Genomic DNA, 18257 nt, shown 5'->3' on the forward strand with positions numbered 1-18257 from the left:
GAATTGAAGTGTTCCTATATTTAGACGATTGTCTTTTAACTGCTACCTCCAGGGATCTACTTCTAGCACACCAGTCTTTCCTGCTACAACTATTGACCTACCTAGGTATCTCTATAAACAGCAACAAGAGCAAACTACAGCCTACCCAATCCGTAAAATGCATAGGCTTCCAAATGAACACTGTAACATAAGATAGCAAATCTACCCTCAACACGGGTCAGATCCATCAGATCAGAAGCTCTTCAGATAATAAATCATCCCAACCCGCAGGCTAAACTGATATTACGCCTCCTAGGTCTAAAGGCTTCCTCCACTGTGATGGTTCCTTTAGCCAGATATCACATGAGAGTTCTACAATGGACCTTGGCTGTACAGTGATCTCAGAAAATTCACCCCTTCACTACAAAATATGTCTCATGCAGGTTTGCAGGAACCACATTCAGCGGTGGATTTCATCTGGCTCATTTACTCAGGGTAGACTCTTCTGTCTTGTGGTACCCAAAACCACTGTGACCACGGACGCGTCCCATCTTGAGTAGGTGAGGGTGGGGCATTTTGAAGGGAGAACAGTCCAAGGAATGTGATTCTCAATAGAAGCCAACCTTCACATCAATGTCTTGGAGTTAAGAGCAGTCTTCTGTACGTTGCAGGCACTTCAGTGCCATCTACCGAAGGATATGATTGTCATATATTCAGACAATATGTCAGTGGTTTGGTACATCAGCAAACAAGGTAGAACTCAATCAAACTCTCTTTGTCAAGAAGCCATGAGAATCTGGCAGTGTCTTAGAACCACTTTCTGGTAGCAACACATATAGCTGGGATGTCTAACATTTTGGCGGACTAACTGAACAGGACTTATTACTGCCTCATGAGTGTTCTCTTAACCAAACAGGGGCAACAGAGATCTTCAGCTGCTGGGGCCAACCTTGCTTGTCACCGAAAGATGCTGTAGTCTATTTGTGGCCCTCAGGTCTCCTTTATGCCTTCCACCCATTCCTCTTATCACCAATTTCATTCAGAAAGCAATGGAATGCAAAACCAGGGTAATCCTCATTGCTCCCTTCTGGCTTCAGCAGGTATGGTTTCCCTTTCTTTGGCCTCATTTAGTAAACCCAGCATGGGTGCTGGATCCATTCCTGGATCTCCTCACACACCTCTCTGGGCTGCCTCTACCAGTCCTAAAGACCCTAAGACTAACCAAATGGTTTTCCCAATTCTAATAGTGCATATCATATCTTCCTCACAAAGGAATTCTAAAGAAAAAACTTTCAAGAGCAAATAAAAAGGTTTCTCCATCTGGGCATTCTCTAATGGACTAGCTCCATTCTCAGCACTGCTTCCAAAAAGTTTAGAATTTCTTTCAGAATTTTTCATGGCTGGATCAAGTTATTCAACAATCAAAGTACAATTGGCAGCCATTTCAAACGTCCACATAGGATTAACAATGCTTCCACTGGTTTCCTTAAAAAGTCCTAAGGCTTTTCTGAGAGGTACCTTTTTATCGAGACCCCTAATTCATGATCCAGTCCTTCCCTGGAATGTTACCATTTTGTTTCAGTCTTTAACCCAGGAAATCCTTTGAACCAGCAGCGTCCACAAATATAAAGCTTCTTTCTCAGAAGACGATATTTCTGGTCACCAATACTTTTGCAAAATGAGTATCAGAACTTCAGGCACTATCATGTTAAGCCCCCTTTGTGTTTTTTCTTAGAGTGTTGTTTTGAACAAATCTTCCCTTTCTCCCAAAAATGGCTTCTAAAACAAATTTAAACCAACAAATTGACTTGCCAGTTTTCTTCCCCAATTTTTCCAATAAATTAGAACATTTCTAACATACATTAGATGTGCACAGACAACTCAGATTCAACCTCCACCATATCAAGACTTAGAAAATTGTATCAATTGTTCATATCCTTCTCCAAGATAAAGTAAGGACAATCAGTTTCTAAAATAACATTCTCAAGGTGGTTAACAAATTGCATTTCCTTTGTCTATATTTCACTAGGCATGCCTCAACAATTAAAACCTAAAATGCATTCTGCAAGAGCAATGGCGACTTCAGCATCTTTTGCTAAATAAGTTTCTGTAAGTGACATGTGCAGCAGCAACTTGGTCCTCATCTCATACTTTGTGTCTCAATGCAAATTAGATGTGCAGTCCAGGACGTGCACATCTTTTAGCTGTGCCATGCTCAGGACCTTGAAAATCTGTTCTACATGTTGAATCAGATGAAAAAAGGCAACATCAGATACAAAAGTTATGAACTTAACGTAGCGATAGATCTGTGTTGCCTTCTATTCATCTTGTACAACTCCTCTCCATCCTTCCCCCTTCCAAATTGTCATTATGCCCCTAAGAATCAGCCAGATCCTTTTTTGAACCCTGTCTGATCTCTTGGCATCTTAACATATATGTTTACGTGTGTGTGTGTGTGTGTGTGTGTGTGTGTGTGTGTGTGTGTGTGTGTGTGTGTGTGTGTGTGTGTGTGTGTATATATATATATATATATATATATATATATATATATATAAATATTGTTATCTTTTTATGATCAGTCAGCAAACTCGATCTGAGGTATTTCAGGCAGGAGAGGGGAACTGAGGGTAGAGGAGGAGGAGTCAGAGCTCTCAGACCCAAAGCTTTCATATAAGGTGCCAAGGTCGTATCTGGATGGATCCAACAACCCACACTCTGAACCAGACAAAAAGAAGACAATATGGATCTGTCATTATGGTAAGTTTATAACTTTCAGTCTGATGTTGTCATTTTCATTTGTTCGTCAAAGAATGATTTATCTGACTCAGCTACTTTCTTTAGATTTTTAGGATGTAACTCTCGAATGCCTCCCTTACCCATAATGCCCCTAATTACTGTATTAACTCAGATCTCATTTGCCACTCTTCAAGATTGGTCGGGAATGCAACTGCTCGAGCTCCTTCTGGGTTATAGTGAGTGAATAACTAATTATTTTCTCCTATATACTTTTCTTTCCCTTAGTATTCTAAGTATCTCCCTTACCCTCAACAATTTTTCCTTACCAAGTTTTTTTTCGGTAATCCTATGCTACCATTTTGGTAGTCTGTTGTTCTATACCATTGTTGGTAGTTAGCTTTTATCTTACGTTTCCTGCTATACCATTGCTGGTAATTAGCATTTATCTTCCTTTTCCGGCTCTTCAAAAAAAAATAGCTTTTTTTTCTCTACTCGTTGGCTTGTTTTTTCAGTATGGCTGATAAGCCAACTGGATTTAAGAAATGTACTTCCTGTGGGCATAAGATCCCCAATTCTGATGCCCACAGGGAGTGAGTTAATTGTTTGGGCCCAACACATTTGTACACCTCTTGCTCTGTGCAGCTTTTAGCACTACAGAGATAAGTGATAGGAGGAATATGTTATTTTAAAAGGGCTCCTTCTGGCTTCAGCTTCTTCCGGAGGTGCTTCTTCTTCAGGGGCTCAAACCCCCTCTCAAAAATCAAAAGACACCAGGGAGCACCATAAAAGCTCAACTGCATGTTCTTCTCAGTCCACTCTTTATTCAGAGCCTCCCAAGAAGGTTTCTGAGACCTCAACTCTGAAGTCTTTGGATCAGACACCATCTGCAGTCACATCTCCTCGGCTCCGTGCTGCTAGGATTTCTCCGTAGCCGGTATCCCCGAGATTAATATCTCTTTTTTTACAATAGACCCCCAAGAAGACGTCAAGGCCACCTTCCACATCCTCTTCCATTAGGTCTTCTTGAAGTTTTTCCAAGTCAGAGATGGATAAGATGATGAGAAAATTCCTCAGAACACAGATCCAGATGGGGGTCCTGCCAGCTCTATCTCCCATTCGATCTGTGAGCCTTCAAACTTCTTTCCAGCCTGTTCTTGCTCCTTCTCCGAGCTGACCATTTTGGAGTCATTAGATTTAAGAGCCCCAAGAGTCCAACCGTTAGATCTGAAGGTTAGTTCATCTTCTACTCAGGCGACTTCAATGTGCTCTCACCCCGTTGGAGCATGATTGCTCTCAGAGTCGAAGTATTGGCATTGTATCAGAGTGATTGACATTGACTCCAAAATTTTCAGAGCCATTGCTTCCTCTCTGAGCTTCGGTGTTAGATAGCTCAGCCCCAACTCCTCCCACGGAGCAGAGGGTTGGTGAGGCCATGGGACTGTTGGCTCTGAGAGCCTAGACTCTGGACAGATTTTCCTCTGCTTTTCCTGGTCCCTCTGCTTTTGAGGTGGTGGAGAGGGTACTCTCACATCCTAGAGTGGTGTCAACTCTCCCTTCTTCAGATCCATACCCCAGTCTGTGTTTGGATTTTGTGTCTGAGTTTTCTTATCCTACACCTCAGGGACAGCCAGCCCAGATGAGCTTCCAAGCAGTTCCCACCAGGGAATATTCCATCTCTTCTGATGCCTTCCCGGAACATCCCACTGAGGAGGTTCCTTGGAAGAGGGCATGCAAGAGGAGGTACTTGGATTCCCCATAGGAATCCCTCACAGAAGACACCGATTTTGAAGAAGGAGAAGGGTTCCCCAGATATCCACCTGAGGATGTCTCATTTGGAGACATTTTAGGGATCTTCTGCCAGAAAGGTGGTTGGTCTTCCCTAACCCCTTTCCAGAAGGAATCAGTGTTCTTGGAATCCTTTGGGTCTGGACTCTCTACGCCTTGGGTTACCCCACCAGTGAACAAGCTAATAGACATCGTCTGCAGAGCCTGGAAGGAATCAGACTCTCTAGAACCAATCCCCAAATGTCCAGACAAGATTTTGAGTGCTCCTTTGGACAGACAACACTGGACAAAGGGTATTCCAGTAAATACCATGGTTATTGTGGCAGCCACTAATAAGGAGCTGGCTGAACAGAACTCCTCTGTCCATCCCCCTAACAGGGAGTCAAGGGCATTGGACAGGTTTGGGAACCAAGTGCATGCATCAGCGACCTTCACTTTATGGTCACTGAATTATTTGGCATGTTTTACTAGGTTACAGAGGGACTTAGTCAAGGAACTCTGTAACACTACTATTGGGGTCCATGTCTGCAGTCCTTTTCCTCATGACCGGCTACCCTACAATCCATTACTAATGTGTCCATGAGGGTAATCTTGCATGCAGCTGAAAGTTCCTTATGGGCTTCCTGTTCAGGCATAGACATTAGGAGACATGCCTCGATGTGATTGTGCAATTTCGTGAAACCTTTTAAGGCATCATTCATCAATGCTCCCTTTGATGGATCTTGCTTGTTTGACCCAGCGGTTAAAGAGACATTCTGCTGCAGTGAGAAGGATGAAAAGACCTTATCTACTGTGGGAATCTGCTTTTCAGCCCCACAGAAACCATTTTCCAGGAATCAATGCGGTGGTAAAAAAACATGGTTCCATAAATCTCAAGGGCCTTTCCAAGAGCCACGCAGAGAATTTTCTTATAGAGGCAGAGGGTGAAATTACTATAATGAGAGACACTGTCCTCATGGCTGAGGGAGCCTGCAGAATCAAAGATCTTGATTATTTCTTGGAGAGATCCTTTCAGCGCTTCTGAAAGATTACCCGACTGTCCTTCTCTGGAAGCAGTCGTGGGGCTCTTGTCCTTGCATCCAAAAGCCTGGATGGCCATTACAACAGACTTATGAGTGCAGTCGATCACATCCAGAGGATATCTCATTCTCTTTTTACAAGTTTCCCAAAGGAAAAGAAAATTTCTCCATGATGTTCCACCCAATCAGAGGGAGTAAGTAGCTCTACAGATTCAAAAAGCTGCTGGGCAAAAGAATCATCCAAGAGGTCCCCCCAGACCAAAAAGGATCTGGGATTTACTCAAGATTCTTTTTACTGCCAAAGAAAATAGGGGACCTTAGTCCCATTGTGGATCTCAGTCATCTAAACCAATTTGTAAAGAACTCCAAATTTTGGATGGTCATGGTTCAGTCCATTCTACCTCTCATTTAGAAGGATAACTGGATGTGCTGTCTAGATCTTTAATATGTGTACTATCATATCAAAATGAACAGCCACTCTGGAAAATATCTACTCTTCTGGCTGAGAGCCATTCATTACCAATTCACAGCCCTGCCCTTCGGTCTCACCATAGTCCCCAGGGTGTTCTCCCAGTGCATGGCAGCTTTGGTAGCTCATCCAAGACTGCGCGGATACAGAGTGTTTCCTTATTTAAATGACTGGCTCCTTAGTGCAACAACCAGGCATCCTTTGGAAAAGGTCAAAGATTACCTACTCAGTTTATCTCAGTCTGCAGGGATTACGATAAATCTTTCAAAGTCACATCTCAACCAGTTGAGGTCTTGGAGTTTATAGGGGTTCATCTAGACACAGTCAACTGTCTAGCTCTTCTGCTTCAAAACAGAATTCTTACCTTGAAATTGCATGTCAGTCAGTCTGTTTCTCATCCTTCTCTTCCAGCAAGAATAGTACTCAAAGCCCTAGGGTGAATGGCTGCTGCAATAACTTTAATGCCCATTGCTTGTCTCTGTATGAGAATTCTTCAGTGCACCCTAACAAAGCAATGGTCTTTTCATCACCAATTTTTACGACATCCAATAAATTGTCTCAAGTTTGCAGAAAATCCCTGTTATGATGGATACACTCCAAAGAAATTTGTCAAGAGCACCCGTTTATTCTTCCTTCCCAAATACCACATTGACCACACATGCCTCCCAGTTGGGGTGTAGGGCATTACTTGAGACACAAGAGTTCAAGGCACGTGGTCCCAGTAAGAAACCAGTTTGCATATAAGTGTTCTAGAGATGAGATTGGTGCTTCTAGTGTTGCAGGCCTTTCAGAGCTCTCTTCCAATAGGAACTATTGCTATTCAGATGGACAACATGTCAGTAGTCTGGTACATCAGCAAACAGTGGGGAACCAGATCCTATCCCCTGTGCCGAGAAGAAGTGAGTGTTTGGCAATGGGCGAACTCCTCCAACTGCTTTCTGGTAGTAACCGCACATACGGGGGAAAGCCAGCATCTTAGCGGACAAGCTCAACAGGACTATCTTGATGCTTTATGAGTGGTCTGTCAATCAGTCACTGGAAAATATGATCTTCCACAAATGGGGTCAACTGTGCTGCAACCTATTTGCCTCTCCCCTCATCAACAAATGCAGCAGGTTCTTTGCCCAATTCCCCCTCAGGGACAGTCACCAAGATATGCTTTGTTCCATGTTTGGCCATCATTCGGTTCTGCAGTGCACCAGAACATCCTTCCAAGTTATTTGTAGCTGCGGACTCTGTGACAACATCAGATAAAAATGTTATGTACTCACCATATTATTCCATCTGTGTTGCCCATTTTTATTCTTCCTTAACTTTCTTCCCACTTTTCCCCTACCCATGTCCTTGGGAAAGACCTAATGGAATTATTATTAGGAACCATAGTTCCTGTTTGAGCTCCTGATCTTTCAGCTATTACTGTTGTGTCATAGCTATCTTGAGTTACTTTTTCCTGTAATATTCTATAATAGCAGTAAATGTGATCTGAGGTAATACAGTGATCAGAGGCATTATGGGTAAGGGAAGAGCGTGAGATTCGGATCCTAGAATCTAAAGTAAGTGGCAGAGTTAGGAGGGATCTCTCAGAACAAGAAAAGGAGCAACTGCAGAATGCTAAACAGAAAATAATGGATTACCTTGATAATATGCATGAGTTTAGAAAGATTGCTGTTAAGCAAATGTTTTTTGATAATAATTCTAGAGCACAAAAACTTTTAGCACAATGACTCAGGCAACAGAAAGTGGAAAAGGCTGTTACCAAGCTTAGGGAGCCTGTAACAAGGAAGATAACAAGAGATCCTGTAGAAGTATTAGAAATTGTTTGAAAAAATTATGAAAGTTTGTATAAAGCAGAGAAATATGCAAATCAATAAAAGGTACAAGTGGAAATGTTTACGGAAGAATTAAATATGCCAAGGTTAGAGGTAGATGAGGCTCGATCACTAACAGTTAGCATAGGAGGAGATGAGATAAAAATGGTTATTTATAATCAATCAACAGGAATGTCCCCAGAAACAGATGGTATTCCTGTGGCAGTTTGGAAGCTAGGAGGGAAAAAACTGATAAAGATCTGGAAGGTTTTGTTTAACAGTATTTTAAGAAGAGGAGAAGTACCAGCATCGTGGGAGAAAGTGGTGGTAGCTGTAATACCTAAAGAGGGTAAAGATCCATCAGATCCAGCTTCATACAGGCCCATTTCAATATTAAATCATGATTATAAAGTGTTTGTCTATAATGGCTAAAAGAATGGCAAAAGTGATAGCAAAATTGATAGATATAGATCAGTGTGGTTTTGTGGAGGGGAGGCAAACATTTGACAACATTAACAGGACATTGATGATCCAGAGATGAGGTAGAATGTAAGACAATACCATTGGCATTGTTGGGTCTTGATGCAGAGAAAGCATTTGAAAGAGTAGACTGGGACTTCATGTGCAGGGCAATGGAAGCATTTGCTTTCCCTGATAGAACTATAAGGTTGATTAGGAGCATGTATTAGGGATTGCAGATGGAAATTAAAGTGGGTGCGGTTCTCTCTGATAATTTCTGCTTGAGTAGAGGAACGAGGCAGGGATGTCCTCTTTCTCCTTTGTTATTTGCATTATTTTTAGAACCACTGGCAAAGAAAATAAGGGACTCAGAAATTCAAGGATATAATTGGTATGGCAGTCAAGAAAAGCTGGCTCTGTTTGCAGATTATATTATTTTATACATGACAAAACCAGCAAAGGACATTACAGTATTGTGGAACATTTTAAGACAGTTTCAAATCTTTTCAGGATACACAATTAATGAAGCTAAAACAAAGGCAATAGCAGTAAATTATGTACTCACACATGAATTGGTCCAACAATATCCATATAAGGAGAAAGTGTGATTTTGGATGCAGACCTCTTAAGAAGAACAACAACAATCATACAGAATCTTATATTTATAAAATAGCGGGGAGTGTTTTAAAAACTAAAACAACATGAGAATGAAGAAAAGAGATTCTGCTGATAGGGATGATTGCAGTTAGGGATGCAGGCAATAGGCAAGAGGCTGGTGGAATGTATTGGAGAAAACTGGCAAAGGAACTAAGGTATTGGGAGCAAATAAGGTATTGGGACTCCCTATTTTCTCATCATATAGCAACAAATTAGAATGCACTACCTCACAGCATCAGAACAAACACAAATACCAACCAGTTCAAAAAGATTCTTAAAAATTATCTTAAAGACACCTAGCTTTGCTCCTGTAGACGAACGAACTATATGCGAAAACCACGTGGCGGAACTAGTAGGGTGATCACCACAATGCCTAAGCTGACATGAGCAAATGGCCGCTGTTGTCAGCTCCAACATTGCGGTGCAGATTGCACTATAGTGGGGATGGGGAAATGTACCCTTACCCTCACTGTAGTGCAATCTCATAAATTATATATATAAGTAGTGGGGGTGTGGGGGGTGCAGGGGAGCTTGCCCCCCTGCAGAAACCTGTTGTAGTATGTTGTGTAGGTAGGAGCATTTCAGTGTAGTCGACATTCGACTGCACTGAAATGCTCGGTTCGACATTTACACTGTTCGGTGTTCAGATTTCTGAACATTTGGTTCGGACATCTGTACATTCGAACAATGTTATGTCGAACATGTGATAGTAAACCTAATTTTTCTTCTTCCCTGACCTCCTCATAATCAGTGCTCTGTCTCACATCTAGATGTCTAACCTCATCTTTTTCTATCCAGTTTCCCCCCTACAAACCCTTCCTCAGCTTACTTTGAGGAACTACAATGTCTACACTACAATAAGGAATTATAGCAGGTGATTGTATAATAAAAATGTCAGCTAAAATACCACACAGTGTAATTTCTGGTGTACTGTAAGTCTTGTACACTTTTTGTATAATTTCTTGTATAAGTTTTGTATAATCTCTATATGTGCAGCTTTTCTCCCCGGGCCTCCACTGAAAATGGGTCTTATCCCAGTCAGACTTTCCCTGTAAACAAATGTAAAATAAATAAATAAATAAAACTAGTTAGAAAGGTAAAGGTAATAGAATGGGAAGATACCAAGAATTTATTTGGACTGCAGGTTAGAAATTGGCTTCCCTATCAAGGATTGATATCAGAGTATAGTCAAAGAGAAAAGAAATTAGGGGGGGGTCTTAAACAAAAGACTAGCACTGGTAGAGTTTGTAATAGAATCTAGAACAGAAGCTGCCATTAAAAAAGGAGTAATTTTATTTATTTATTTATTACATTTGTTAACCGGGTATGTCCGACTGGACCAGGGGTCCGTTTTCAACAGAGACCCGGGGACAAAAGCTCCACAGTAGTGTACTGCATCAAACAATCCTGAATATAATACAACAAAAGTAATACAATAACAAGCAATAATACACTGCAAGCAAATAGCACAAATGCAAGTACTGGGAAATATTATATACAAAAAAGAAATGAAGATACAAGCTAAGGTGGGAAAAGTAGATATAAGTGAGAAACAAAATTAACCGGGAGAGTGGCAGGAACACAGCCAATGACTGGTAAGGTGTTCCTTTAGGGGAGACTTGAACTGATTGAGTATAGGGATTTTAGTTAGAGCATATAAAATATTGCATGATAACTATAAGATTCAATCCGAGGAGCTTAGAAAGTATTGGGAAGAGAGACTGGATAAGCAGTTCGTAAAGAGACAATGGGGGATATATGTATATCTTCCAAATATGGAACAAAGTCTAGAAGATTTAGGATCTTAGCCTGGAAGTGTTTATATGGGTATTTTTATACCCCAAGTAGACTCCAAATACTTTTTCCTCAGGTGGATAGCAAATGTAGGAGATGTGATGGGGAAGAAAGAGGTGTTTGGGAACATGTTGTTTTTTGGGAGTGCAATGAGTTGGCAGACTTTATTGAGTCCCTGCGGATCTTGCTGTTGGGAATGCTGGGTGAACAGATTAGATTGACTGGTGAGATTATTTTTTGAGGTATGATACAGAATCAGAATTGCCTAGACATAGTAAAGCCTTGTTGAGTCTTATTATGGTGGCTGCCATAAAAGCAACTTCTAGAAAATGGAAATCAAAGTCTAAACCAATTTTACTAGAAGTATTTATTTATTTTCTATTTTTATTTTTTATTTTATTTTTAAACAAATGTCAAATAAATAGAAGTAGTGAATATAGTAAGAGAGATAAAACAACTGGAATTGGGATCTTAAAAAAGGGAAGGGGCAAACTATATAGGAAAACTGGGAATTGTTGGAACAATATATGCAGAGAAGGAACAAGGTTTAAAAGAAGGCAGGATTTGAATGAGCTGTACAGTATAGTGCTTAACTGACAGTGACTGGTTAGATTATAAGTGATGTATAATGTTGCAACTACTGTTATTTCAGTGGTGTCTGTGATACGTAATGTTTGCAACTAAAGTGTTGTCAAAGTTTGTTTTTTATTTATATAAATATAAGGTTGCCTATGTCATATGTGATAATTTAATAAAGATGGGGTTTTTTGTTTAAAAAAAAAAAGAAAAAAAGTGGTAGAGTCGGATCCCAGGATCAGATCTGAACCCATTCGTTGAGGAAGAATGAAAATGGACAACACAGATGGAAAGTTATGGTGAGTACATAACTTTTTTTTTCCCCTTTTTCTCCTGCCCCCCAGCACTACTTTGTGCCTTTCTAAGTGTTTCACATTGACTCTTAACTAAAATTAGTTAGTAGTCACTGCCTAATTTGCCATTTCCTCAACAGAATTGTGAACCTGAATCACAGTTTTGACTGTTTTCCCTTGTTTTGGTATATTTTCCATAGTTGACTTTGTTATTTCTGAGGTTAGCATTTTTTTTTGCTTTCCCTTCAAAATGGCTAAGCATAAAAGTTTTAAATAATGATTCCAGCATTATCATAAAATCATCCTTCAGTGCCGTCCTACCTTTTATATGTTGTGTTTCAGTGTGGAATGCCTGGACTCCTCTTGCAAGTTCTGCAAGAATTTAAGTACCAGAACCATTCAAAAATACAAAGGGAAGCTCATATTGATGGGACCTCTGCTAACTTACTCTTCTCCTTAGAAACTGGACAGAGGAAAAGAAAAAAAGAAGGGTTTATCACTCTTTCTCTAAAGATTCCCTTTCCAAGTTGCTCAGACTGGAGTTAGATAGCGTGCCTCATGAGGAAGTGACTAAAAGAGCTGATACGCATAATGCAACAGCTGTACCTGGGGGTTCCATATTATAAGTTACTGTTGTGCTGGCGCAGACTAGACAGTTTGTGGGTAGTTTCTTTTTTAAGCATTGGCTTTCCAGGTACCTGTATTCCAGCGTACATCTGCAGCCTTGGTCAAGTTCTCTAGATAGCTGCATAAATTCTCTCTTCGTGTTGACTGAGATAAGATGATGGGGACACTGATCAAAGCTCAAACTAAACTGGTTATACACTTTTCCTCCTCTGTATTAGAGGCGGCAAGAAAGGATCACTTTCCCTGTGCTTCTACTCTTCCTTCCCCGAGTTGTCTTCAAGTTTTAAGTGTGTCAGTGTGGTTGTTTCAACAGCCAACACATAGGTTGCTATTGGTACAAATTGTCGTTTCAATGTTGTCCTCCTCGTCTGCACTGGTAGCTTTGGCACCATCCTGGTCGGTGCTGTCAGTCACTAAGTTTCACATTCTCGGTGTCAATCATCTTAGCATTCAAGGTCTCAACCCTAAAGCCTACCTTACCACTGATGCTGACCTCAGTACTGGTAACTATAAAGTCACTTTGGTACAGATGCCAATGGAGTTGAGATCAGTGTGTCCACTATTTTGGTGTGAGACAGACCTTGATGCAGGTTTGGGAGACCTCCTGGAGGAGCAGTCTGGGATGTTGGCTCTACCCATAGATATCTGCCAGTTTGAAATTCTGACCCCATCATCTTCCAGAAAGCTGACAAAGGGACAGGATGATCCTTTTTCCCCACAGAAGGATTATGTCTTTCTGTGTATGGGTAAGAAGGGGAGATGCAAAAGGAAGTATCTTGACTGCCTCAAGGGTTCTCCTGCGCCAGATTCAGATATGGAAGAATGGGATGCCTTACCAACTTTCCCTCCTCACAACCCCAGATTTGGGGAGATCTTTGAACTCAAGCATCAGACGCATTCCTGACCCACTGACCCCACCACTTTTAAATAAGAAGGCCTACATGAGGTTTTCCTGAAAAAGACAAAAAGTTTCCAAAGTCACTTTGTGTAGGTGGCAGCAGGAATGCATTTTGTTTTGTTACCAAACAATACAACAGAGCATTACCTTGTAAACCCAAAACACATTCACCTAAAACACTGTCTTCTTTTTTAGCCTTCTTTAGAAATGCTGTGGTAAATGATATATGTGCAATTGCAATATTACCTTCCCTGCACACTTTTGCAAGCCACTGTAAGTGTAAGCAGTACACAGTCTTAGTGTCCACATTTACTTTTAGAGCTACCACATTGAAGGGTATTTCATATTAATGGGGGTTCTGTCCTAACTAGATGGACTAGATCAAGTTCGATATGAAACTTACCTGCTTACTGTAACATTATATCTTCATGATCTATATCCATTCACTTCAATAAACCCACCCACCTTTAGACATTCCTTGTAGGTTCTTTAGAGAGACCTACAGGACCTATAGCTGGTGTTTTCAGCATTATGAAAATACTTTGCTCCTGAGTACAATCACAGTGTGAATAGAAGGAGGAGGCAAGGACCACTGAGGGAACAAGTAACAGAATCTGAGAGAATCTTAAAAGGTATCAAGCAATTAGTGCCTGCAACTGCCACCTCTGTGGTTGAAGTAGAGGGATGTAGCTCATGAAGATCTAACGTTACGGCAAGAACATAACTTTTGCTTGTCATTTGTTGAGCAAATTTGTATATATTATTTTCGTATGGTCATATCTAAGTTAGATATTATTGAAATGAATTATGTAAAATGTCACAATGAAAGACAAACAATGTCACTGTGCAGAATTCACTGCACTGGAAATGTTGCTAATTTTTGTTTTTGTTTTTTTTTCTTTTATTTTCTGTTGTTAAGCTAAGCAATTATTTACATGTTCCTTTAATACTGCTAACAATCAAATGACTTAACAAACTATAGTGTGGTATCAGCTCAAGCATTAAATGGTACCAGGGAAGACATTTCCTGGTGCTGTCACTGTAACTTGAACTGCTTGAGAAGTTACGAATGTTGTTTATATTGCTAATTGTGCAAACAGGCTTATGTTCGCAAATGTCTCAAAAGACAAGCATTCTAAAAGGAACACATTTGAGTTGTATGCATGCTCAAATTGAACTGAACAAAACTGCTGTTGACACTCTCCCTTTAAGCTTGCATGTATTTCAAAATACAGAAGTACAGAAAGTGTTTTTTTTTTAATTTAGAGAAAAAAGTTGGAGTTTTTCAGTGTTTTCCTGTCATCATTATAAAGTAGCATTTTTGTTGTATAGTACTTTTGTTTCCAATTTTAATAACATTTAAATGTCACAAAATATTGGGCTTTTGCTTGTTACCATCATTTTTAGAAGGGGAACAGGATTTATCAAACACTATATCACATCAGAAAGACCAATCACCTCCTTGTGGCCTTTGCTGTAGTTAAGAAATGGATACTTTTTGTAAACAAGTCCTATCCCAATTTTATTGCCAGTGTATGTATAGTTGCTTGTCTGCAAATCTAGCCTTCAAATGGCTCTGTACCAGGAATGTGGCTGCTTCAAGTGCCTAATTTAGGTATGTGTCCATCGTGGATATTTGTGTATTGGCTCTTTGGTTGTCGTTTGTACCTTTATAGGTTCATAGATTAGTACTAAGCTAACTGCCCTTGCGAGCCATTTTAAGCCTAGCCAATTATCCCTTGTGAGACTCAAACCCCGCATCTTGTGTTTGTAAGACAAGCATCTTAACCATTAGGCCACCCTCCCAATCCCTGATGGATTGCTCCTTAGACCATGATTCCAGGAGTTTTGTATCCTTTGACTCCTTCCAATATCAAAAGATGGGCTTATGAGTCCTTTCCTTTTGCATTTGACCTGGCTTTAACCACCCAGAGAGGTTTAGTTTGAAGATTACTGTGGATAAAGGTTGGTCAGAATACAGTGCAGTACAAAGTCAGGTGTAATAGATACATACTCATAGTATCAGTTAATGTGAAAGTTCATTTGTAATGGGTGCTTATTATATTACTTTTAATCTCTTGTAGGTAGGCATATGCAGTGCATGGGGTGAAACTGGAGGAGTGCAAGGAATAAGCATGGTCTTTTAGTATGGAGTGATACCATGAGATGTGCTTACTGGAGGAGCCCTATCCTGATCCATAGACCCAATGATCATGGAAGCCAAATATTTTGCTGATGCTAGAGATTACAAAAGAGGAAGTCCCAAAAATTAATCATTGTAGAGGGCCTTCTTGATGATCAATCATTGCTGTCTTTTATGTATTGTGGCTCAGTAGACTTTCCTGGTTGGTTACTAAATGCAAAACAGTAAAACAGAATATATCAGGTTTTCATCTGCAGGTGCATTGATTGTGTAATAATACCAACATTTTTTTATTGTTGAATAGATGAGATAATTAGGTCCCCCATCCTGTCTCCATTCTTTTGCACATGTGTGTCACTGAAAAGGTAAGCCGTGCAATAGCAAAATGGTTGCCTTTTCTTTGAGTACTGTCTTCTTATAAAGACAAATGATGGCAAGTATCTGATTCTGCTTCATAGATGAACTATGGTTGTTTTGCTTATGCTTCACTCCTGTTCTACACTCAGTTGCCTTCTAAAGAAAGCTTATAAGTGGAATTGGAAATGTATGCCATGTCAATCTAGGTGACAGAAATATACTCCTAAGAGCATGTATTGCATGTATCGTATGTTGTCTGGCCGCGATTTTCAGACTTACCACCATGAAAACCTAGGTACAGTCACCATATAAATCTATATGTTAGATTGTTGTTTGAGTTTCTTTGTGATAGACATTTGCTATTATGTAGCTCATCAATGCAGAGTGCTGTAATGATGATTGCTACTTTCTCATTTAATTTTTTAATGAGATGTAGAACTGATTACAATGAACAGTCATTTAGAATGTTTTTTTTTCACTTACTTTTCAAGACAGTTTTATAGAAGAGGCAGTGAAGTATATGTTTCTGTTTTCTTTACAGCACCAGCATGGGGCCACCATCATCAGCCAAAGTGCTTAAGCCATGTAAGTTAAACACGTGTGTAATTTGTAAACAAATAGTCTGAGATGCAGTATGCCCTCATTAAAAATGTATTTTCTGCTTGTGCTTGTCCAGCAAACACAGTACTAGATCCTTCACAGTCAAGGTCTGCAACTCATCATTCATTGTCATCTTTATCTTCTGATATGTAAGTGCAAAGTATTTTACCCGCCTGTTTAGTTTTGTCTTGTCATAATGCTTTAAATGGGAATTACCATGAAAATGTAGTGTGATCTAGCAGTGAAGAGCCTGCTTGATACATTCTTGGTTTCTTGATTGTGTATTTCCTGTCACCTGGAATTTGGTATATTTTTGGCTAAATTCTTAATTAGTGGATAATGATGTGTCTTCCACAATTCATGCTATGAAGCAACAAGCCAATAACACAAACAAATAAACCATTTTTCCAGAGCATGCCATTTCTCACCTACACAGTTTGGACCTCAGTCCTTGCTCCTGTCAATAAGTATTGCATTTGCATGCCTAAACAATGTCTATCAAGATACTAGCCAATACTGCACTAGTGTTACATGTAGTGTCTTGGGAAAGAGCATGGTGTTGAGAACTGTCAAATATACACATTAAACCACCTCCTAGACAGTATAGGAGAGAAAAGCTGTCGGCCTACTTTGGTGAAGATGTTGGAAGTCAAAAGCTGTTTTCAGTGAGACTAAAGGGAATTCTTCTTCTTGTAACTCTAGGCTCAAGTTATAGCACTTCTACAAGGACAAGCAATCTGAAGTTTAGGTCAAGACCTGAATGTACAACTGCATCTCTTAACCAGACTTTCCAAGTAATGATCTAATTTTGGATAGTCAGAATGTGAGCCCCAATTGTCTTTGGCCTTGGCTGAAAACCTGGTGATTTAGGTATGTGTACCTTCAGCTCTGACACTGGGGTATGCATCTTGAAATTAATTACAGATAAGATATTATCAGCAATCTGTCACAAGTATTGCTCATTGTACATTGAAGTTTTTCAAGCTGTACTAAAAACTTGTACATACTTGTGCAATTTTATATTATAAAAGTTATGTTTAATATCTGATATGTCACTTATCTGGGGACCATTTATTAAACTGATTTTTGGAATTGGAAGATGGAATAGGTGCTTTCTCCGTCCACTTCACACATCGACCTGGTATTGCAGTACTTGGAACGGTGCACCTCCCCCCCCCCCCCCCGGGGAGGGTTCTACAGTGGTTAAAAAAATAAAAGTTAGGTATGATGTCAAGTACTTGTTTGCTTTCCAGTATGAATAACTATAACCAAGACAGATGATAACTGTTTCTGTGGCTTCACTATCAGTCAGTGCCTGGCAGATCTTGGAGGACATTCACATACCTGTGTGAAATCCGGTGTGGGGTGTTCAAAATAAGTTAAGTACAGATGTAGCAAGAGGTATATGTCTTTGCATTTTGGCTATTTGAGCCCTTAAATAGTTATCTTAACTCTCTTAGTTTCAGACCCGCCCAGTGAGTTAGGCACTGGTAAGTTGAATGAGCTGCCTAAATTTAGGTTGTTGGAAGATATTTTAGACTGTTTGTCGTGTTCATAGTAGAATACGCTCTATCCTGTTGCAGTTGTGACTTGCTGATACAGGGGCTGCAGCATGTACCTGTGTAGGATGATGTTGCTAAAGCTGTCTTTCTTTAAGATGGAACTTCAGAAAAAATCCTGGATATACATTATCTAGAAGTGCATTTCCATGCTGCTAGCTTATCAATGATCTGCTGACTTCACCTTGGTAGATGAGCTTTACAGTCCCTCTCCTATTATCTCTACTCCTTTCTTTTGTCTACTAAAAGGTAATATGGTCTCCTTGGCAAAAGAAAAGATCTGAAGTAGGAATGTTCATTTGTCAGCAACCTGTGGGTTACGGATCCGATATCGGATCCGAGCCGGCAACTTGTTTCAAGCTAATGGATCCGAGCTCCTATCCCCTCCCTTCACCCATAATCCCCTGCTAACCCTCCATGACCTCAGATCTAGTTTGCCGCGCTTGTGATGGCTGGATCTTTTTGAGCTCTGTCAGATAAGTGGAAAAAAAGTTAACT

General features: G+C 40.1%; 1 protein-coding gene and 1 pseudogene across 1 annotated transcript in view; both read left to right on the top strand.

The window, feature by feature from the left end:
• Positions 1 to 16353, top strand: part of RNF212 (ring finger protein 212) — a 575632-nt gene extending 559279 nt beyond the window's left edge. Inside the window, exons 5-6 of the mRNA XM_044063463.1 lie at positions 16142 to 16185; positions 16277 to 16353. Coding sequence (XP_043919398.1) covers positions 16142 to 16185; positions 16277 to 16353 — 121 coding nt within the window. The remainder of the gene's footprint in view (positions 1 to 16141; positions 16186 to 16276) is intronic.
• An 850-nt stretch (positions 16354 to 17203) lies between these two features.
• On the top strand, positions 17204 to 17372 carry LOC122795132 (annotated as a pseudogene).
• Positions 17373 to 18257: the final 885 nt, after the last annotated feature.

The sequence above is a fragment of the Protopterus annectens genome, chromosome 2.part1, assembly GCF_019279795.1.
Source record: "Protopterus annectens isolate FY-2018-M chromosome 2.part1, PAN1.0, whole genome shotgun sequence".
In the NCBI taxonomy this organism is placed as follows: Eukaryota; Metazoa; Chordata; order Ceratodontiformes; family Protopteridae; genus Protopterus; species Protopterus annectens.